General features: G+C 43.2%; 1 protein-coding gene across 1 annotated transcript in view; it reads left to right on the top strand.

Annotated features, from left to right (window-relative positions):
• Positions 1 to 17,154, top strand: part of prelp (proline/arginine-rich end leucine-rich repeat protein) — a 65,549-nt gene extending 48,395 nt beyond the window's left edge. The window contains exons 3-7 of the mRNA XM_062054954.1: positions 46 to 231; positions 1,504 to 1,661; positions 6,437 to 6,633; positions 16,486 to 16,561; positions 16,639 to 17,154. Of these exons, the coding sequence (XP_061910938.1) occupies positions 46 to 231; positions 1,504 to 1,661; positions 6,437 to 6,633; positions 16,486 to 16,561; positions 16,639 to 16,729 (708 nt within the window). The 3' untranslated portion in view covers positions 16,730 to 17,154. The remainder of the gene's footprint in view (positions 1 to 45; positions 232 to 1,503; positions 1,662 to 6,436; positions 6,634 to 16,485; positions 16,562 to 16,638) is intronic.
• Positions 17,155 to 18,812: the final 1,658 nt, after the last annotated feature.

The following is an 18,812-nucleotide window of genomic DNA, read 5'->3' as shown; positions in this document are numbered from 1 at the left end:
TGAAATACTTGGAGCTTATGATTTCTATTTTTATCTTCCACGTAGGTGTTCCAGAAGATACCTGCTCTGTTGTACTTGTACGTGCAACGTAATCAGCTGAAAGAGGTGCCCTCGGGTCTTCCAGCAAGTCTGGAACAGTTGCGTCTCGGCAGTAATCGCATTTCCAAAATACCTGCGGGTGCCCTCAGCAAGATGGGCAATCTGACCTTGCTCGACCTCTACCACAACCAGGTGAAAGTCATGGTTTGGATTGCCAAAAGTATTTGGCCACCTGCCTTGACTCACGTATGAACTTGAAGTGCCATCCCATTCCTAACCCATGGGGTTCAATATGATGTGGGTCCACTTTTTGCAGCTATTACAGCTTCAACTCTTCTGGGAAGTCTGTCCACAAGGTTGCGGAGTGTGTTTATAGGAATTTCCCACCATTCTTCCAAAAGCGCATTGGTGAGGTCACACACTGATGTTGGTTGAGAAAACCTGGCCCACAGTCTCCGTTCTAATTCATCCCAAAGGTGTTCTATCGGGTTCAGGTCAGGACTCTGTGCAGGCCAGTCAAGTTCATCCACATCAGACTCTGTCATCCATGTCTTTATGGACATTGCTTTGTGCACTGGTCCACAGTCATGTTGGAAGAGGAAGGGGCCAGCTTCAAACTGTTCGGAGCATGGAATTTTCCAAAATGTTTTGGTATCCTGGAGCATTCAAAGTTCCTTTCACTGAAACTAAGGGGCCAAGCCCAACTCCTGAAAAACAACCACACACCATAATTCCTCCTCTACCAAATTTCACACTAGACAGAGTGCAGTCCGAAAAGTACCGTTCTCCTGGCAACCTCTAAACCCAGACTGGTCCATCAGATTGCCAGATGGAAAAGCGTGATTCATCAGTCCAGAGAAGGTGTCTCTACTGCTCTAGAGTCCAGTGGCGACGTGCTTTACACCACTGCATCCCACGCTTTGCATTGGACTTGCAGATGTATGGCTTACATGCAGCTGCTCGGCCATGGAAACCCATTCCATGAAGCTCTCTGCGTACTGTACGTGGGCTAATTAGAAGGTCACATGAAGTTTGGAGCTCTGTAGCAACTGACTGTGCAGAAAGTCTTTGCACTATGCGCTTCAGCATCAGCTGACCCCTCTCTGTCAGTTTACATGGCCTACCACTTGGTGCCTGAGTTGCTGTTGTTCCCAAACTCTTCACATGTCTTATAATAAAGCCAACAGTTAACTTTGGAATATTTAGGAACGAGGGAATTTCACGACCGGATTTGTTGCACAGGTGGCATCCTATGACAGTTCCACGCTGGAAATCAATGAGACGGCCCATTCTTTCACAGATGTTTGTAGAAACAGTCTCTATGCCTAAGTGCTTGATTTTATACACCTGTGGCCGGGCCAAGTGATTAAGACACCTGATTCTCATCATTTGGATGGGTGGCCAAATACTTTTGGCAATATAGTGTATCGGTGTGTGTTCTTGCTCTAACTCTGAATGTCCCAGCTGAGTGACAGTGACCTGGGCAGTAACACCTTCAAGGATTTATCCAGCCTGATGCAGCTCAACCTGGCACACAACGTGCTGAAGAAGATGCCCGCCGGCGTTCCCAACGGTCTCATACAGCTTTTCCTCGACAAGAACCGCATCGACGACATCCCGAAGCAAGTATACACAGGCCGTGCAGGCACACAGGGAACATAATCGCATAGAAACCCTTTGGGCGCAGCATTACGTACCACCAACAGACTCGGAAAAAGTTGTATGTGAATAAAATGGTAGGGCACAAACCGGTTTTAGCGTTTGCACTATTCAAAATCCTATTTATATGTCATACAACAAAATATTAGTGCCACACGAAAATGAAATTAGGTAAAAAAATTGGTATGTAATTTATGACTATAAACTAGGGTTGTACGGTATACCATTACTAGTATAGTATTGCGGTACTAATGAATCAAAAACGGTACTATACTCTGTTTGAAAAGTACCGGTTCCCCATTTTTTTTTTTAAACGGGCATGACATTTCTGGTTTTAGGAGCAGACGAGCATGTTCGGCAGCGCACAATCACGGAGTACTTACAAGCAGACACAGTGTGTAGACAGAAAAGGGAGAATGGACGCATTTTGGCTTGAAAACATTTTGGCCTAAAAAGTAAAGATAAAGGTGAAGTTATAACACTAAAACGCCCTCAGGAAGAGGTGCTTTAAGACATGGCTAGCTAGCTAGCAGCTAACATCCATCCACATTCGGCAGTGTTTTAGATACTTCTAAATCACTAATCCTCGGAATAGCTAAACATGTTTCACTACACACCGTAGGAGGATACAATAGCTAACTGCTAACAGCAAGCTAGTGCTCCTCAATGTAAACAAATGCCACGGATGAATCTACCCCTGACATCCACTGTAATAATATCAAGTACAATAGCGTATCTAGTCGATAGTACTATGATTACGTCGATAATTTTTATTGTCACAAAATCTTTTTTCCTTTTTAAAAGTTCATATTATGTTTATGAAGTCAGGAAATACGTCCCTGGACACATGAGGACTTTGAATATGACCAATGTATGATCCTGTAACTACTTAGTATCGGATTGACACCTAAATTTGTGGTGTCATCCAAAACTAATGTAAAGTATCAAACAAGAGAAGAATTAGTGATTATTACATTGTAACAGAAGTGTAGATAGAACATGTTAAAACAGAAAATAAGCAGATATTAACAGTAAATGAAAAAGTAGATTAATAATCAATTTTTACAGCTTGTCCCTCATAATGTTGACAAAATAATAGAATGCCAAATGACACAGTATGTTACTGCATACGTCAGCAGACTAAGTTGTCTAGTATGTTCACTATTTTATTTAAGGACTAAATTGCAATAATAAACATAGGTTTAATGTACCCTAAGATTTTTATTCAAATAAAGAGTTTACAATCCTGTGTGAAGATAAAGGTGACGTCATACAGCTCTGATGTGGAGACGCTGTGCGCTGCGGTTCAGGGAGAGGACGGCATTTTTGGTTCTCTGCCAGTGGATTATTTAAGTTCGGCGTTTTGTTTTTTCATTACTACAAGGAGGACTTAAATAGACATTAAGTATTTTACTTAACCTTCAACCCGACGTCTTTTTCGGAGTTAAAAACGTTTTGTTGCATGCAGAAATTGTATTAAATTTTCTCTGCAGTCGTTCAATTATTTCATAAATGTAACCCATAATAATTTGTTTATACATAGCACAAAGCAAAAAAAAAACGTTATATGCAGTGTTATTTCATTTTAAATTTCAAAAGAGTTTTGTGGCTCCCATTGTTTTCTTTAATTTGTGAAACGGGTCAAAATGGCTCTTTGAGTGGTAAAGGTTGCCGACCCCTGCACTAAGGTGATAGACTTTTGGTAGATAAACATCACATCAGTTGAATTGGATTGTGTAGATCTAAACTAAGATCACCGCTTTTGTTGGTGTTGGTCCATTGTCAAAAAATACAGAACGATATTACAGTCTAAGTCTACATAATTAATGACCAAATCCGGCTTGGTTCAGTTCAAAACTTGGGAGACAGACTGTTTTGCAGCAAATTCCTAAAACCACTAGAGCAGGATTATTCAAATTATTCAAATTAAATCTTCATTCTATCAAGTCGACCACTTTTGTCACAAAAAAAATGTTTTTCAAAGGATATAAATTTGCTATCGAAAAAAATAGAGTGGTTTTTTTTGGTACTAATAAGTCATTATCCTCAAAACACAATAATTAGTTTTTCTTATAATAATACAAGACTTAAAAAAAAAATATCCTCACTTAATTAAGTTACATTTATTTTCGGAGTGGCTATCATGTTATCATGTTGCAAATAGCAAAGACAATTTAAAAGTATATTAGTTTATCATCCAACTTGACGAAATAAATATAATGAGGCGAGCAGTACAGCTTAGTGTATAGGATTGTGTGGCAACTTGTTGCTAGGCGGAGTTCACAGGGCTCAACCATAACTGCCCCATAAACCAATGAAAGCGTTTGCAAATCCCCGACAGAGATCTTGAAGGAAGTCTGGCGTTATTTGTATGTATCAGTGCTGCCTTTTAATCATTTAATATCAGTGGTAAAAGGTGGAATATACAGTATTTTGGAAATGGTATGGCAAATTTTAAATTACGTCAGCCATGGTTACATAGACACAAATAATCGCAATAAAAGGTCCAATCAGCTTAAAAAAAACTAAATATAAACGCGTCAATCGGAAGATTGTTATCAGATACGGTCCATTCAGACAAAAATGTTATTCCGAACAAGAGGGGTGTTTTGTGCTGTGTCGTTATTCCGAACGGTGTCAATGTACACACTCATTTGCTTATTTATCGCAGAGTCGCAAACATGGTGGGATGGAAGACTAATGTGTCCGCTGCGGACAAAAATGTTCGGAACATCAAGTTGTACAAAACAAGTTCATGAAAATATAATTAAAAAGTACAACATAAACAGACAGGAGAGGAGGACAATTGAATGAGTGGGGTACACAGAGCAAAGAACTGGGGAGGTTTGTAAAATCGGCAAAAGTAGTTTTTCCTTCTAGTATTTCTGGGGAAAAAAAAGACAACTTAAGATGGTTAATTCAAATGAAACGCTGTATACACACATCATGATCGGATATATTTGTTTAGGGGCCATGTAAACAGTGAATTTGGAATTCCGATCAACCGAAGTTTAGATTCTGATTGGAGAAGTTCTGTGCATGTAAACATTTATATACCGTATTTTCCGAAATATAAGCTGCTACTTTTTTTCCCAAGCTTTGAACCATGCGGCTTATACAAAGATGCGGAAGGGGTCGGCAACTCAAAACCTTGAAAGAGCCATATTGGACCAAAAATACAAAAAACAAATCTGTCTGGAGCCGCAAAAACTGAAAAGTGTTATATAAGTGTTATAATGAAGGCAACAAATGATGAAAGTGTCTATATTAGTTATATTAGCCTACTAACAAAATGTAGCAAATCTTTGTTGACAGAAATGTTGAAATTAAATATTTATTCTACACATTTTTATAACACAAACCATTAGTAAATCAGAGGCTACTCAGAAGGTGAGCTAAGTCCTGGAAATGACTGGCTTTTAATGGCCAAAGATATAGATGTGTGTGTCCAAGTTAAAGGAAACTGCAGGCTGTCTTCTTCTAATGGATTTATTACAATCTTTGGCAAGCAAGGTAATGTTTGCTGTGGTCTAAAACAACATGGCACACAAATAACTATCAAAAATGCAGCCAATATTACATACAGATAATGTGTCATGAGACATGCAAATATGAATTGTATACCGTACAAAGAGGAGAAAAGTAACGGATATTAAAAGAGCTCAAATATACCTACAAATGAGGCAAAATGATGCAATATGTATATACAGCTAGCCTAAATAGCATGTTAGCATTGATTAGCATGCTAATAATATGCCTGATTAGCACTCCAACAAGGCAATACCATCAACAAAGCGCACCTTTGTGCATTCACGCACAGTATAAAACGTTTGGTGGACAAAATGAGACAAAGAAGGAGTGGAAGATTTTACATGTAAACAAACTATTGCGCCACAGTCCACACGATGGTGAGTTCAAGAACCGCCCAAATGAGTAGGACAAAATGATGTTCACCAAATACTCTCATCAGTGAAGCATACACAAAAACATATTAAACAGTGGGCTTTCCAACAACTGGGAAGGTTTGTCTCATGTTTGTCCTCAAACAAAAAACATACTAAAACAAAAAAAATATTTTTCCATTTTTAAAAATGCTCCAGGGAGACACTAGGGCGGCACTAAAGAGCTGCCGGTTGCTATGGACAACAGCCAACGGCTAAATAATGGAATGGACTAAGCAAAGAAATCAAACAAAGTACTATAATGATCCACTTTAAAAAAAACTGTTCAAACTCAAAGTGTTAGGAAGAAGAATCCTGACAGAATTCTTGAACCATATTAAAAAAGGAGAAAATCGTATTTATCTTGTAAAGGATGAATAAAGACATCAATGGCGTTTCTGTTTTGTTTGATCAGCCGTTTTACTGCCGCGTTGCAGACGCCATTAAAGTATGTAAATAAACATTTACAAAATATTTCCATTTCAGTATCTCATTCCACAGTGTACTGGTATATATCTGCGGCTTATAGTCCGACGCGGCTAACATATGGAAACATTTATTTTCTTCTAAAATTTAATGGGTGCGACTTATAAACCGGTGTGGCTTATAGTCTGAAAAATATGGTAGTATTCATGTAATATTGTATTAATTACTGTGGTGGCAGTTGGCAGAGGTGCATAGTTGCATAACTTCACAATAACATACTGAGAGTGTTTTCCAAAAGTGTGTCAGGTGTACCTAATGCTGTGGCCGGTGTACAGAGTGAACAGACTTAGGGTCATCTTTGTCCTTTTCAGAGACTACTTCCAAAGCTTTGATCACTTGGCCTTTGTGAGACTCAACTACAACCAGCTGAGTGACAAAGGCGTCCCCAAGGCCGTGTTCAACATCTCCACCTTGCTGGACCTCCAGCTCGCCCACAACCAGTTGGCTTCCATCCCACTCTTCAACAGTCACCTGGAGCACTTGCACCTCAACCACAACAGCATTAATAGTAAGTCCAAGGCCGGGATTGTTCACGCACATTTTTTGTTGTTGTTGTTTTCAATTCACTGCTCCGCGAAACTCTCCGCCCACCACGTCAGACAAAACCAGACTTGTGCAACGCCAAATAAAGCCTTGGGTAAAAGTTTTGGGATTACTTCATCAGGATCAACTCACCACGCAACGTTGTGGAATAATGTTAGGAGTAATGCAATACCAAAGTAATCATTGTTTTTATAAAACCCAAAACCAGTGAAGTTGGCACGCTGTGTAAATAGTAAAACAAAAAAAAAATCAATCAATCAATCAATCAATGTTTATTTATATAGCCCTAAATCACAAGTGTCTCAAAATGAATACAAAGATTTGCAAATCCTTTTCAACTTATATTCAATTGAATAGACTGCAAAGACAAGATACTTAACATTCGAAATGGAAATATTTGATATTTTTTGCAAATATTAGCTCATTTTGGAATTTGATGCCTGCAACATGTTTCAAAAAAGCTGGCACAAATGGCAAAAAAGACTGAGAAAGTTGAGGAATGCTCATCAAACACTTATTTGGAACATCCCACAGGTGATCAGGCTAATTGGGAACGGGTGGGTTCCATGATTGGGTATAAAAGCAGCTTCCATCAAATGCTCAGTCATTCACAAACAAGGATGGGGCGAGGTTTCACCGCTTTGTGAACAAATGCGTGAGCAAATTGTCCAAGAGTTTAAGAACATAATTTCTCAACCAGCTATATATTTGTAAAATCATCAAAAGATTCGGAGAATCTGGAGAAATCACTGCACTTAAGTGATAATATAACGGACCTTCGATACCTCAGGCGGTACTTCATAAAAAAGCGACATCCGTGTGTAAAGGATATCACCACATGGGCTCAGGAACATTTAAGAAAACCACTGTCAGTAACTACAGTTGGTCGCTACATCTGTAAGTGCAAGTTAAAACTCTACTATGCAAAGCGAAAGCCATTATCAACCACACCCAGAAACGCCACCAGCTCATCTAAGATGGACTGATGCAAAGTGGAAAAGTGTTCTGTGGTCTGAAGAGCCCACATTTTAAATTGATTTTGGAAACTGTGGATGTTGTGTCCTCCGGAACAAAGAGGAAAAGAACCATCCGGATTGTTTTAGGCGCAAAGTTGAAAAGCCAGCATCTGTGATGGTATGGGGGTGTATTAGTGCCCAAGGCATGGGTAACTTACACATCTGTGAAGGCACCATTAAAGCTGAAAGGTACATACAGGTTTTGGAGCAACATGTGTTGCCATCCAAGCAACGTTACCATGGACGCCCCTGCTTATTTCAGCAAGACTGTTATGTCTGAGACGGGGGAGTGGGGAGCTAGCAATCGGCTTAATTTGAGAAACATGGATCACAGGGTGTCGCTTGACTGAGGGGGGTTGAGAAAGTTTTACTGCCACTGGATTAATTATGGCCTCCATGGTGTATGGACCTACAAACCGGGGTGCAAGTTTACGGGATGGTACCTCTAGATGAAGATCTTTAGCCAGTAGTAGAACTTGTTGACCAGGAGAGTACGAAGGGGCCGAAATGCGTCGTTGGTTAGCAGTGCGGCACATCCTCTCGGAAGACTTGAGCAGTGAGGCCCGGGCGGCCTTCCAGACTTGATGGCACCTTTTGATGTATTTACGGGAAGAGAAAACCGCAGCTTCTATCTCCTGTTGAGGAAACATAGGTGGTTGGTGACCTAAAGAACACTGAAATGGTGACAACCCAGTAGCCGAACTCTTCAAGGAATTATAGGCAAACTCGACCCAAGGCAGAAACTTGCTCCACGAGGATGGTTGTTTGGTGGATATACAACGTAGCATGGTTTCGACACTTTGGTTGGCTCTTTCTGCTTGACCGTTATTTTGTGAATGGTAACCAGAGGTGAGACTGACCGTGGCCCCAATTCCCTTGCAAAAGTTCTGCCACACCCGGGATGTGAACTGAAGGCCACGGTCCGAGACGATGTCCACAGGAATGCCATGTTGTCTGACTATGTGGGTAGTGAGAAGATCAGCAGTCTCGGAAGAAGATGGAAGTTTTGGAAGAGGAATGAAGTGTGCGGCTTTAGAAAAACGGTCATTTATGGTGAGTATTGTGGTGTTACCTTGGGAAGGAGGAAAACCAGTGATGAAGTCCAAAGAAATCTGCAAGATGGCGGCGCCCTGTTCGGCTGCGGCTGCAGAGGCTCATGCTAGTAATAGAACATTTTGGCAAATATATCGGTAAATTCTGTGAATTTCATGGCTGGCTTCCAGCGTGGACACTCCGTGGTAACGTACGACCGCCAGACAATTTTGGATGTGGATATATCGGGCTGTATTGGACCGAAAGATGCATATACGTTGGACCTCCCCGCTAGCATCGGAATACTACGCCGGCTACATCCAGCGGCCTGTGAAGCCTAGTACCAGCGGGGACCGTCGACAGAGGAGACGTAAGTGGTGTGATCAGAAGCAGAAGCGGAGATGCAGAGCTGGGCTAACAACAAAGTTAAAGGCTAATCCTCACAGAATGCCACTTCCTTCCATCCTGCTTTCAAATGTCCGCTCCCTGGAGAACAAACTGGACTACCTGAAGCTGGATTTATATGCAAGACGCGAGAGAGACTGCTGTGCCATATTTCGCACAGAAACGTGGCTGAAACCATCCGTTCCGGACGAGGCAGTTAGCATCGAGGGGCTAACTATGTTTCGGTCGGACAGGAGCAGAACTCTGACTGGTAAATCCAGAGGCGGTGGTGTTTGTATATACATCAATAACAACTGGTGCAACAATGGAAAGATAGTCTCATGTCACTGCTCTCCCGATGTAGAACTATTAACTATAAAATGCAGGCCATTTTATTTTCCCCGGGAATTCAGTGCTATGATCTTCACAGCAGTATACATTCCCCAAAGTGCTAACACCAAAGGAGATTTGAATGCTTTGAACTGCTCCGTCATTGAACTGCAATCTACACATCCAGAGGGAGTTAACCAAGCTAACATGAAAACTGTGTTCCCTCATTTCCATCAATATGTGAATTTTGCAACCAGGGGTGGAAGCACATTGGACATGGTGTTCAGCAATATTAAACATGCGTTTAAAGCTGCACCACGCTCCCACCTCGGCTCCTCAGATCATCTATCTGTGATGCTAATTCCTGCATACAAGCCCCTGCTGATCAGGAAGCAAGCTACAATGAAGCAGGTGAGGACCTGGCCAGAGGGAGCAAAGGAAGCATTACAAGACTGCTTCAAAACCACACACTGGGACACGTTCAAGACAGCCGCCACCGATAATCATTACACATGTGTGGAGGAGTATGCAGAGTCTGTGTCCGCATACATTCAGAAGTGCATGGAGAATGTTAGTGTGATCAAGAACATCCCCACACGGGCCAACGAGAAACCCTGGATGAACAGTGAGGTACGTGCAATGCTGAAGGCTCGGAACAAGGCGTTTAAGTCTGGCGACATGGTAGCATTAAAAACAGCCAGAGCTAACCTGAACCGTGACAGTAGGGTTGCAAAGCGTGCTCACAGTCAGAAAGTGCAGGACTTCTTCGAAAACCCCACGAACACTAAACGAATGTGGCAGGGCATACAGGTCATCATGGACTAAAAAGCTGCCCCCCAACCCTGTGACAACAGTATCAGCTTGCTAAATGACCTAAACAACTACTTTGCGAGGTTTGAGGCGCTTAACACCACCCCGGCGAGAAAATCCATCCCTCGCCCTGATGAGCAGTCCTCAACCTGGACACAGCGGATGTCCGGAAAACCCTGAGGAGAGTGAACCCCCGGAAAGCACCGGGACCTGATGACATTCCGGGCAAGGTGCATAAGGGATGTGCAGACCAGCTGGCGGAGGTTCTCACAGACATCATCAACATCTCGTTGACGCAGGCTGTGGTACCATCATGTTTTAAGACGGCCACAATCATTCCAGTGCCTAAAAAATTCATTGATTGAAGATTTCCTCCGGCTGCGGCAGCGTGTGGGCGCGGTCTGCGCAGCGCGGGGGCGCTCACAGTGGAACAATTAGGTGCTCCCGCAGAAGAGGGAGAAACGGACTGCGCGTGCGCCGTAACAAAGACAATGCCAAACCACGTGTTACAACAGCATGGCTTCATAGTAAAAGAGTGCAGGTACTAGACTGGCCGGCCTGTAGTCCAGACCTGCCTCCCATTGAAAATATTGTGGTATTTTAGGCTTCATAATGCGCCACACAGAGACCCCGGACTAATGCACAACTTACATCAAGCAAGAATGGGAAAGAATTACACCTGAAAAGCTTCAAAAATGTGTCTCCTCAGTTCCCAAACGTTTACTGAGTGTTGTTAAAAGGAAAGGTCATGTAACACGGTGGTAAAAATGCCACTATTACAACTTTTTGCATGTGTTGCTATTAAATCCTAAGTTAATGATTATTTGCAAAAAAAAATTATGTTTCTTAGTTGGAACATTAAATATCTTGTCTTTGCAGTATTTTCAATTGAATATAAGTTGAAAATGATTTGGAAATCATTGTATTCTGTTTTTATTTACCATTTACACAATGTGCCAACTTCACTGCTTTTGGGTTTTGTATAGTGTTATGAAGGTGTCTGTTACTACATTATATATATACTTGCAGTGTGTATATTGTACATATCACATATTGTTATGAATGTGTTTGTTACTACATGGGGCGGCGTGGCGAAGTTGGTAGAGTGGCCGTGCCAGCAATCGGATGGTTGCTGGTTACTGGGGTTCAATCCCCACCTTCTACCATCCTAGTCACGTCCGTTGTGTCCTTGGGCAAGACACTTCACCCTTGCTCCTGATGGCTGCTGGTTAGCGCCTTGCATGGCAGCTCCCGCCATCAGTGTGTGAATGTGTGTGTGAATGGGTGAATGTGGAAATACTGTCAAAGCGCTTTGAGTACCTTGAAGGTAGAAAAGCGCTATACAAGTATAACCCATTTATCATTATTTATCATTAAAAATGTATACTTGCAGTGTTTATATTGAACATATCACATATTGTTATAAAGTTGCCTGTTACTACATTATATATATATATATATATATATATATATATATATATATATATATATATATATATATATATATATATATATATATATATATATATATATATATATATATATATATACGTGCAGTGTGTATATTGTACATACTACATATTGTTATGAAGGTGACTAAATTATATATGTATATATATATTTGCAGTGTGTATATAAAACATATTACATATTGTTATGAAGGTCTCCGTTACTATATTATAGTACTATAATACACCTCATGGTGCAACCTGGACACATCATCAGTGATTCTCCCGGGGTCATAGGGTGTTTCGGGTCTTAATCAAACACCCTCACCCGGGCGACCCAGCCGAGGGTGATCAGTCCCTCGACTTGTGTCCAGGTAGCGCACTACGCCACGCGTCCCCCCTCCTCAACCAGAGCCAACGTGAAGCCTTTTCAGACGCTTCCAAGATGTTTTTTATGGCTCTTCTCCTGTGCAGTCCACAAATCCCAAGGAGCCCCAGGACCCGGTGTAAGGACTTGCCTGCAAAACCCCTGCAGCCCACCTCAATAGGCTCGCAGCGGGCCTTCCACCCGTTCCTCCGGCAGTCAGCCACAAGATCTGCGTACTTCGCTCTCTTCCTTTCCTGAGCTTCCTCCATTCTGTCCTCCCAGGGGACAGTTAGCGCAAGGAGTACCACCTGCTTGCTGGTTCCAGACATCAAGACCATGTCTGGCCGGAGTGTTGTAGTTGCGATGATGTCTGGGAATCGCAACTGCCTTCCCAGGTCAACCAAGAGCTGCCAGTCCCTTGCTGTTGTTAGCAGGCCCCCCTGGGTCTTCTTGGAGGGTTGAAGTTTCTCTCCTGCTCGGACAAAGGCAATTGTGCTCTTGGTTGGGTGTTGCCGCTTACTGGTGTTGATGCCCGTGAAGATGGTGTCTGCTATTGCCCGCAGGACCTGGTTGTGGCGCCACCGATACCTGCCATCTCCCAATGCCTTTGAGCAACAGCTGAGGATGTGTTCTAATGATCCTCTTTTCTGACAGACCTGGCACACAGGTGCGTCTATCAGGCCCCAGGTGAACAGGTTAGCAGGGCTTGGGAGGACATCATAAACTGACTGGACCAAGAACTTAAACTGGTGTGGCTCCGCTTTCCAGAGTTCGGTCCAGGTGATCTTGCGACCAGCTATGTGCTCCTACTTGGTCCAGGCCCCCTGCTTGCTCATTCCCACCACTCTGCTGAAGCGAGCCTCCTCCACCTCGGTGCAAACCTCCTCTTGGACAAGCTTTCATCTTTCCTTTCCTCTGGCTCTGCTGTAGTTTGGTTTGGTGTTGCTACCCAGCCTAGCCCGACCAGTGGCTACGGTTCCCACCAGGGTGCTGTGCCGCAGCCTCGCCTCTGCCCGCTCCACTGCATCCTGGGCACGCCACTTCCTTCCTGTTCTGACCTCCACACCTCCTAAAGATACTTTCCCATCAGCAGAATCTCTGTAGAGCAGGACTTCTCTGGCCCGGGAAACCTTGAACTCCTCTGCCAGACTACTGAAAGGAAGCTGCAACTTGGTGTTGTGCCCAAACAAAGCAAAGCTGCTTGGGCTCCGTGGCAGACCCAACCACCTGCGCAGGGACGAGCTGATCTTCCTCTCAAATCCCTCCACGATGGTCATTGGGAATTCGTACATTAGCAGCGGCCAGAGGAGACGAGGCAGGATGCCTTGCTGATATATCCAGGCCTTGAACTTCCCAGGAAGTCCTGACATGTCCACAGCTGAGAGCCATATGTTGACGTTATCGCTGGTAGCTTGACGTGCAGCGGTATCCTTCAGATCACCAGTGAAGAGCTTGCCCAGGCTCTTCACTGGCTTTTCTGACACAGATGGAATTTGGGTGTCTGCCAGACTGAAGCAAATGTGGTTGGTTACCTTTCCTTTCCTCAAGACCAAGGCCCTGGACTTAGAGGGCTTGAAACTCATTCTTGCCCAACTAATGAGTCGATCAAAGCCTTGAAGGAGCCATCTGCAACCAGACACTGATGTTGTGGTTACCGTGAGATCATCCAAGAATGCTCTAATCGGAGGTTGCCGGGTGCCGGATTTGGACAAAGGGCCTCTGCCCTCTACTTCCGCAGACTTCACAAGCATATTCATGGCCAGTGCAAACAGGGACACAGAGATTGTACAGCCTGTGATGATACCTTTCTCTAGACGATGCCAATCTGATGTTGAAGTGCCAGAGGACACCCTCAGACTAAAGTTGTTGTAATAGTCGAGGATGAGATTGCAAATCTTCTCCGGAACGTGGTATCTGCTCAGAGACAACTCCACCAACTTGTGTGGAATTGATCCATAAGCATTGGCGAGGTCCAGCCACAGTACTGTCAAATCGCCTCTGTTCTCTCGTGCCTCACGGATCAGCTGTGTTACCACACCAGTGTGTTCGATGCACCCTGGAACTCCTGGGACTCCTCCCTTCTGCACCGAGGTGTCAATATAGGTGTTCTTCAGGAGAAATCCCATGAGGCGATTGGAAACGATTTTGAAGAAGGTCTTGCACTCAACACTGAGGAGGGAGATCGTCCTAAACTGCTCGATGTTCCTTGCGTTTTCCTCCTTGGGAATCCATACTCCCTCTGCGTACATCCACTGCTGAGGTACTTTCCCTCTTTTCCAGATCACCCGGAAGATCTTCCAAATACGCTCCAACAGGCGGGGACACTGTTTGAAAACCTTGTACGGAACTCCACTTGGGCCTGGTGCTGATGCTGTTCTGGCAGATTTGATTGCCTCTTTAACTTCCTTCAGGGTGGGTTCACTGATGTCAAACAGGGTGCAGGGTTCTGGGGGGCATATGAGGGCTGCACAGTGGCCGAGGTCTTGCTCTCTCATGCCGTCGCTGTAGGTGTTCTTGATGTGGAGGTTGATTTCCTCCTCGGGACATGAGAGTTGACCACTGCGTTTCTCTCCCAGCAGCTTCTTTGTGAATCCAAATGGATTTGCAATGAAGGCACTGCGCTTGCGGGCCCTTTCCTTGCCTCTCTTCCTGTGCCACTCGGCACGTCGCAGGGTGAGTAGCCTATCCCTTACCACACCCCTCAGTTCTGCCAAGGCTGCCTTCTCATTCTCGCTTGCCTTCCTGTACTGGCTCCTGAGTACTCTCAGTTCTTGTCTGAGTTGGGAACTCTTGGTTTCTCGCCGGTTTGGAATTGGTGCTGCAGTTGTAGTCTTGGTGGCACGTTGTTCTTTTATGCCAAACCTGTCTGATGCAATGCTAATTATGAATGTGCTCATTGTCTTGAGCCTCTGGTCCACATTACCCTTGGCTGTTGCTTCCAGGGCTGTATTAACATCTTCATCAAACTGTTTCCACTCTGACTCCTTGTTGGCAGCGGGCCACAATATCCGACGATGCTCTGACGGTCTGCTTTGGGGTTGCGCCGGTGGTGCTTGGAGGTTCTGGGCACTGTGGGGAGTGTCCGGGCCTAGATCCTCCTCCGTCTCATCAGGTGCCGTACAGAGTACTGGCACTGTGCGTTGCGCCACGGGTTTCCTTAGGCAGCCCATCTTGGTCTGGTGTATCTTTAGACCAGTCGGGTTTTTGCAGACCTTGCCACATTTGCAGAGTGCACTCGTAGTCAATTGTCCATTCGCAGGGGTCATTACCAGAAAATCTGTCCGTTCGGGGCGCTCATTCTCCCCCCCTCTCGGGCGCCCCTGGGGGTATATCTCTTTAGGGTTTTTCGTAGCTTTGTATGGGTGCTCCCTTGCGAGAGCTGCAGCTTGGGATGCTACCCCTCCCTGCCCCGGTTGCCGTCTTTCCGGGCTGTCAACTGTCTCTCCAATTGTCACCACACTTTCGGGGTTGTCATCCAGCCTCTTCCTGGAAGTCAATGGCGATGCCATACTGGATTAGTACTATAATACACCTCATGGTGCAACCTGGACACATCATCAGTGATATATATACTTGCAGTGTGTATATTGTACATATTACATATTGTTATCAAGGTGTCTGTTTCTACATTATATATATACTTGCAGTGTGTATATTGTACATATTACATATTGTTATGAAGGTGTTTGTTACTACATTAAATGTATACTTGCAGTGTTTATATTGAACATATCACATATTGTGATGAAGGTGTCTGTTACTACATTATATATATATACTTGCAGTGTGTATATTGTACATATTACATATTGTTATGAAGGTGTCTGTTACTACATTATATATATACTTGCAGTGTGTATATTGTACATATTACATATTGTTATGAAGGTGTCTGTTACTACATTTTATATATACTTGCAGTGTGTATATAACATGTTTATGGAGGATTTTGAAGTTGTTTTAGCGGCTTTGAAGGCTACAACTGTGTCCAACATTAGCCGCATCTTGCAAGCTATTATTATCTTTAAAATCCAAAACCCAAAAAATACATGTGTTCTTGTTTTTCAATAATTGTGAACGTTGCCCTTTAAATAACACCCAAAAGCGTACCTTGCTCCTTTATTTCAACTTGAAATAATAAGTAATTTTGTATTTTATTATTTGAACATTACCACGTAAACGCTCAGACCTAAGCTCACCCTTCCATTTGCACCTTCACAGACCAAACAGTTTAGGCCTCATCCGTGGAAACTCCAGCTGAGGTCATCAAAGTTAAACAGCCAATTACCTCAAATAAGCAATGTATTAATATCTCCAATTCAATTGTGTCTCCCATGACCTCGTTATTCCTGTTTCTCTTTGTCTTTGCAATCCTCTATGTGAGTGCGATGACTTCATTTCCCACTGTCATGAAACCACTTTCTTGGCAGACATCAACGGGACACTGATCTGCCCACAAAACCTGCAGGCGCAATGGAGTGATCCGGAGCTGGTGCCAAAACTAAGGTACGTCAAGTGCGAGAGGAAGGCGTGTTCTTTCGTCAGGTGGCGACATGTCAAGTGACCTTTGTGTGCTTTCTCAGGTACCTAAGATTGGATGGAAACCACCTGAGCCCTCCCATACCCATGGATGTCATCATGTGCTTCAGACACCTCCACTCTATCGTTATTTAGGAAGCTCCGCCTCAAAGCTTACACGCTCGCCATGCATGCAACAGGCTGCCTGCCGAAATGTCACTGAAACTACCACGGCGTTAAGGTCCCGAGGTTTCACGTGTTAGCACGGCTAGCGGTTGAGGAGCGGTTGAGGAGCGGTTGAATCGACTTATTTACGATTAGCCGTTTCGAGAAATGGCAAATTATCAACTTTTCTACACATATTCATTCTTCTATGACAAGCAGTGCATGCATGTAGTTGGTATGTTCTCGAGCAGACCCGACAAGAAACGGATGTTTAAATGTTAACTACCGTGTAGTTGGACGTGTCCAAAATGGGCCCGCAGTTTTCACGCTCGCAAGTAAAAATGTCATGCCATTACTTTTTCTTCCCTGTACCGTCTATTATTAAGATGCTTTGTACAAATAATAAAACTTTAGTCTCGGGTCTTCTTGTTTGTCCATGCTTTGATAAGTGAGAAGAACACCATGCACCGACGGTTAGCGTAGGTTACCTAACAGTGCTTCAAGAGAACAGATTTAAAGGGAAACTGCACTTTTGCATATCATTCATGATCCTGATGTGCAAAACCCAAAACCAGTGAAGTTGGCACATTGTGTAATTGGCAAATAAAAACAGAATACAATGATTTGCAAATCATTTTCAACCTATATTCAATTGAATAGACTGCAAAGACAATATACTTAATGTTCGAACTGAGAAACTTTTTTTTTTTGTTGCAAATAATCATTAACTTAGTCCATCTTAGATGAGCTCGGGCCTCGCGAAGCCGGCGGCGTGTTCCTGAGCCCATGCGGTGATATCCTTTACACACTGATGTTGGTTTTTGATGCAGTACCGCCTGAGGGTTTGAATGTAGAACCTTTATTTAACCAGATAAGAAACCCATTGAGACCAAGGTCTCTTTCACAAGGGTGACCTGGCCAAGAGGTCAACAGCACATGTCACAGAGCAGTTTCAAAAAAGTAATACGTTAAGACATACATTTTAAAATACATAAAGGAGAACTGTAAAACAATAAAGATTTACACCTTTTAAAAACACAGGCACTGTGCAAAAGTCTCTTGCTGTCTGTCCCTCAGGACAGAACGCAAGACTCCAAATGAAAGTAATTCAGTGAGTTTGAGTTTCGTCTGCAATGCATTCCATGCCATAGGGGCAGCAATGCCAAAAGCTCTTTTGCCAAATTCAGTCCATACATTGGGAACAGTTAAAACATACAAATTGTTAGAGCGTAATGCATAAGAGCTGTTTTTTCTTTGTAACAAAGTACACAAGTATGGAGGTATTAAACCTAAAAGAGCCTTATAAATGATAGTCAAACAAAGTGTGTATCTGCGTGCACTCAGTGAAGATAAGTCTGACTTCATATACAGCTGACAGTGGTGGGTGAGACTACGACAGCCAGTAACAAATCTTAGTGCTGAGTGAAAAACAGTGTCCAAGGACTGGAGGCATTTAGATGAAGAACTAAAATAAAGCATGTCTCCATAATCAAATACGGGCAAGATAGTCGCTGTCACCAATTTCTTTCTGACTTTAAGAGAGAAGCAGTTTTTATTTCCAAAAAAGAAACCAAGCTTTACCCTAAGCTTAGAGACCAAGTTGTTAATATGGGCTTTAAATGAAAGCTCCTGATCAAGAGTAAAACCCAAGAATGTGTCATTTAAGACCTGCTCTATAGGGTTTCCATTTGATGTTGCAATATTTGGAATATTTTCCAGTAGCACCCTTGAATGAGAGAAAACCATTACCTTGCTTTTATTTGTATTTAAAACCAATTTAAGATCAAATAAGCTAACCAGGATGACATCAAAAGCAGCTTGTAAAAACTCAAAAGCCTGAGTGATGGAGGTTGAACAGCAATAAATAATGGTACATTGCATTTGACAAATTATTGCAAAGATTATTTAAGTAGATAGAAAATAAAATGGGCCCCAGCACTGAGCCTTGTGGAACTCCTTTGGTAATGTCCAGTAATGAAGAGGTGGTCCCAGCCACCTGTACACGTTGTGTTCTGCTGGAAAGATAGTCTGTGAACCAAGCAGCTGCATTTTTAGATAATCCAACATGATTGAA

The sequence above is a fragment of the Entelurus aequoreus genome, linkage group LG01 (genome assembly GCF_033978785.1).
Source record: "Entelurus aequoreus isolate RoL-2023_Sb linkage group LG01, RoL_Eaeq_v1.1, whole genome shotgun sequence".
Classification (NCBI taxonomy): domain Eukaryota; kingdom Metazoa; phylum Chordata; class Actinopteri; order Syngnathiformes; family Syngnathidae; genus Entelurus; species Entelurus aequoreus.
Note: the sequence above shows the minus strand (reverse complement) of the source record. Positions and strands in the feature narration are given on the sequence as shown.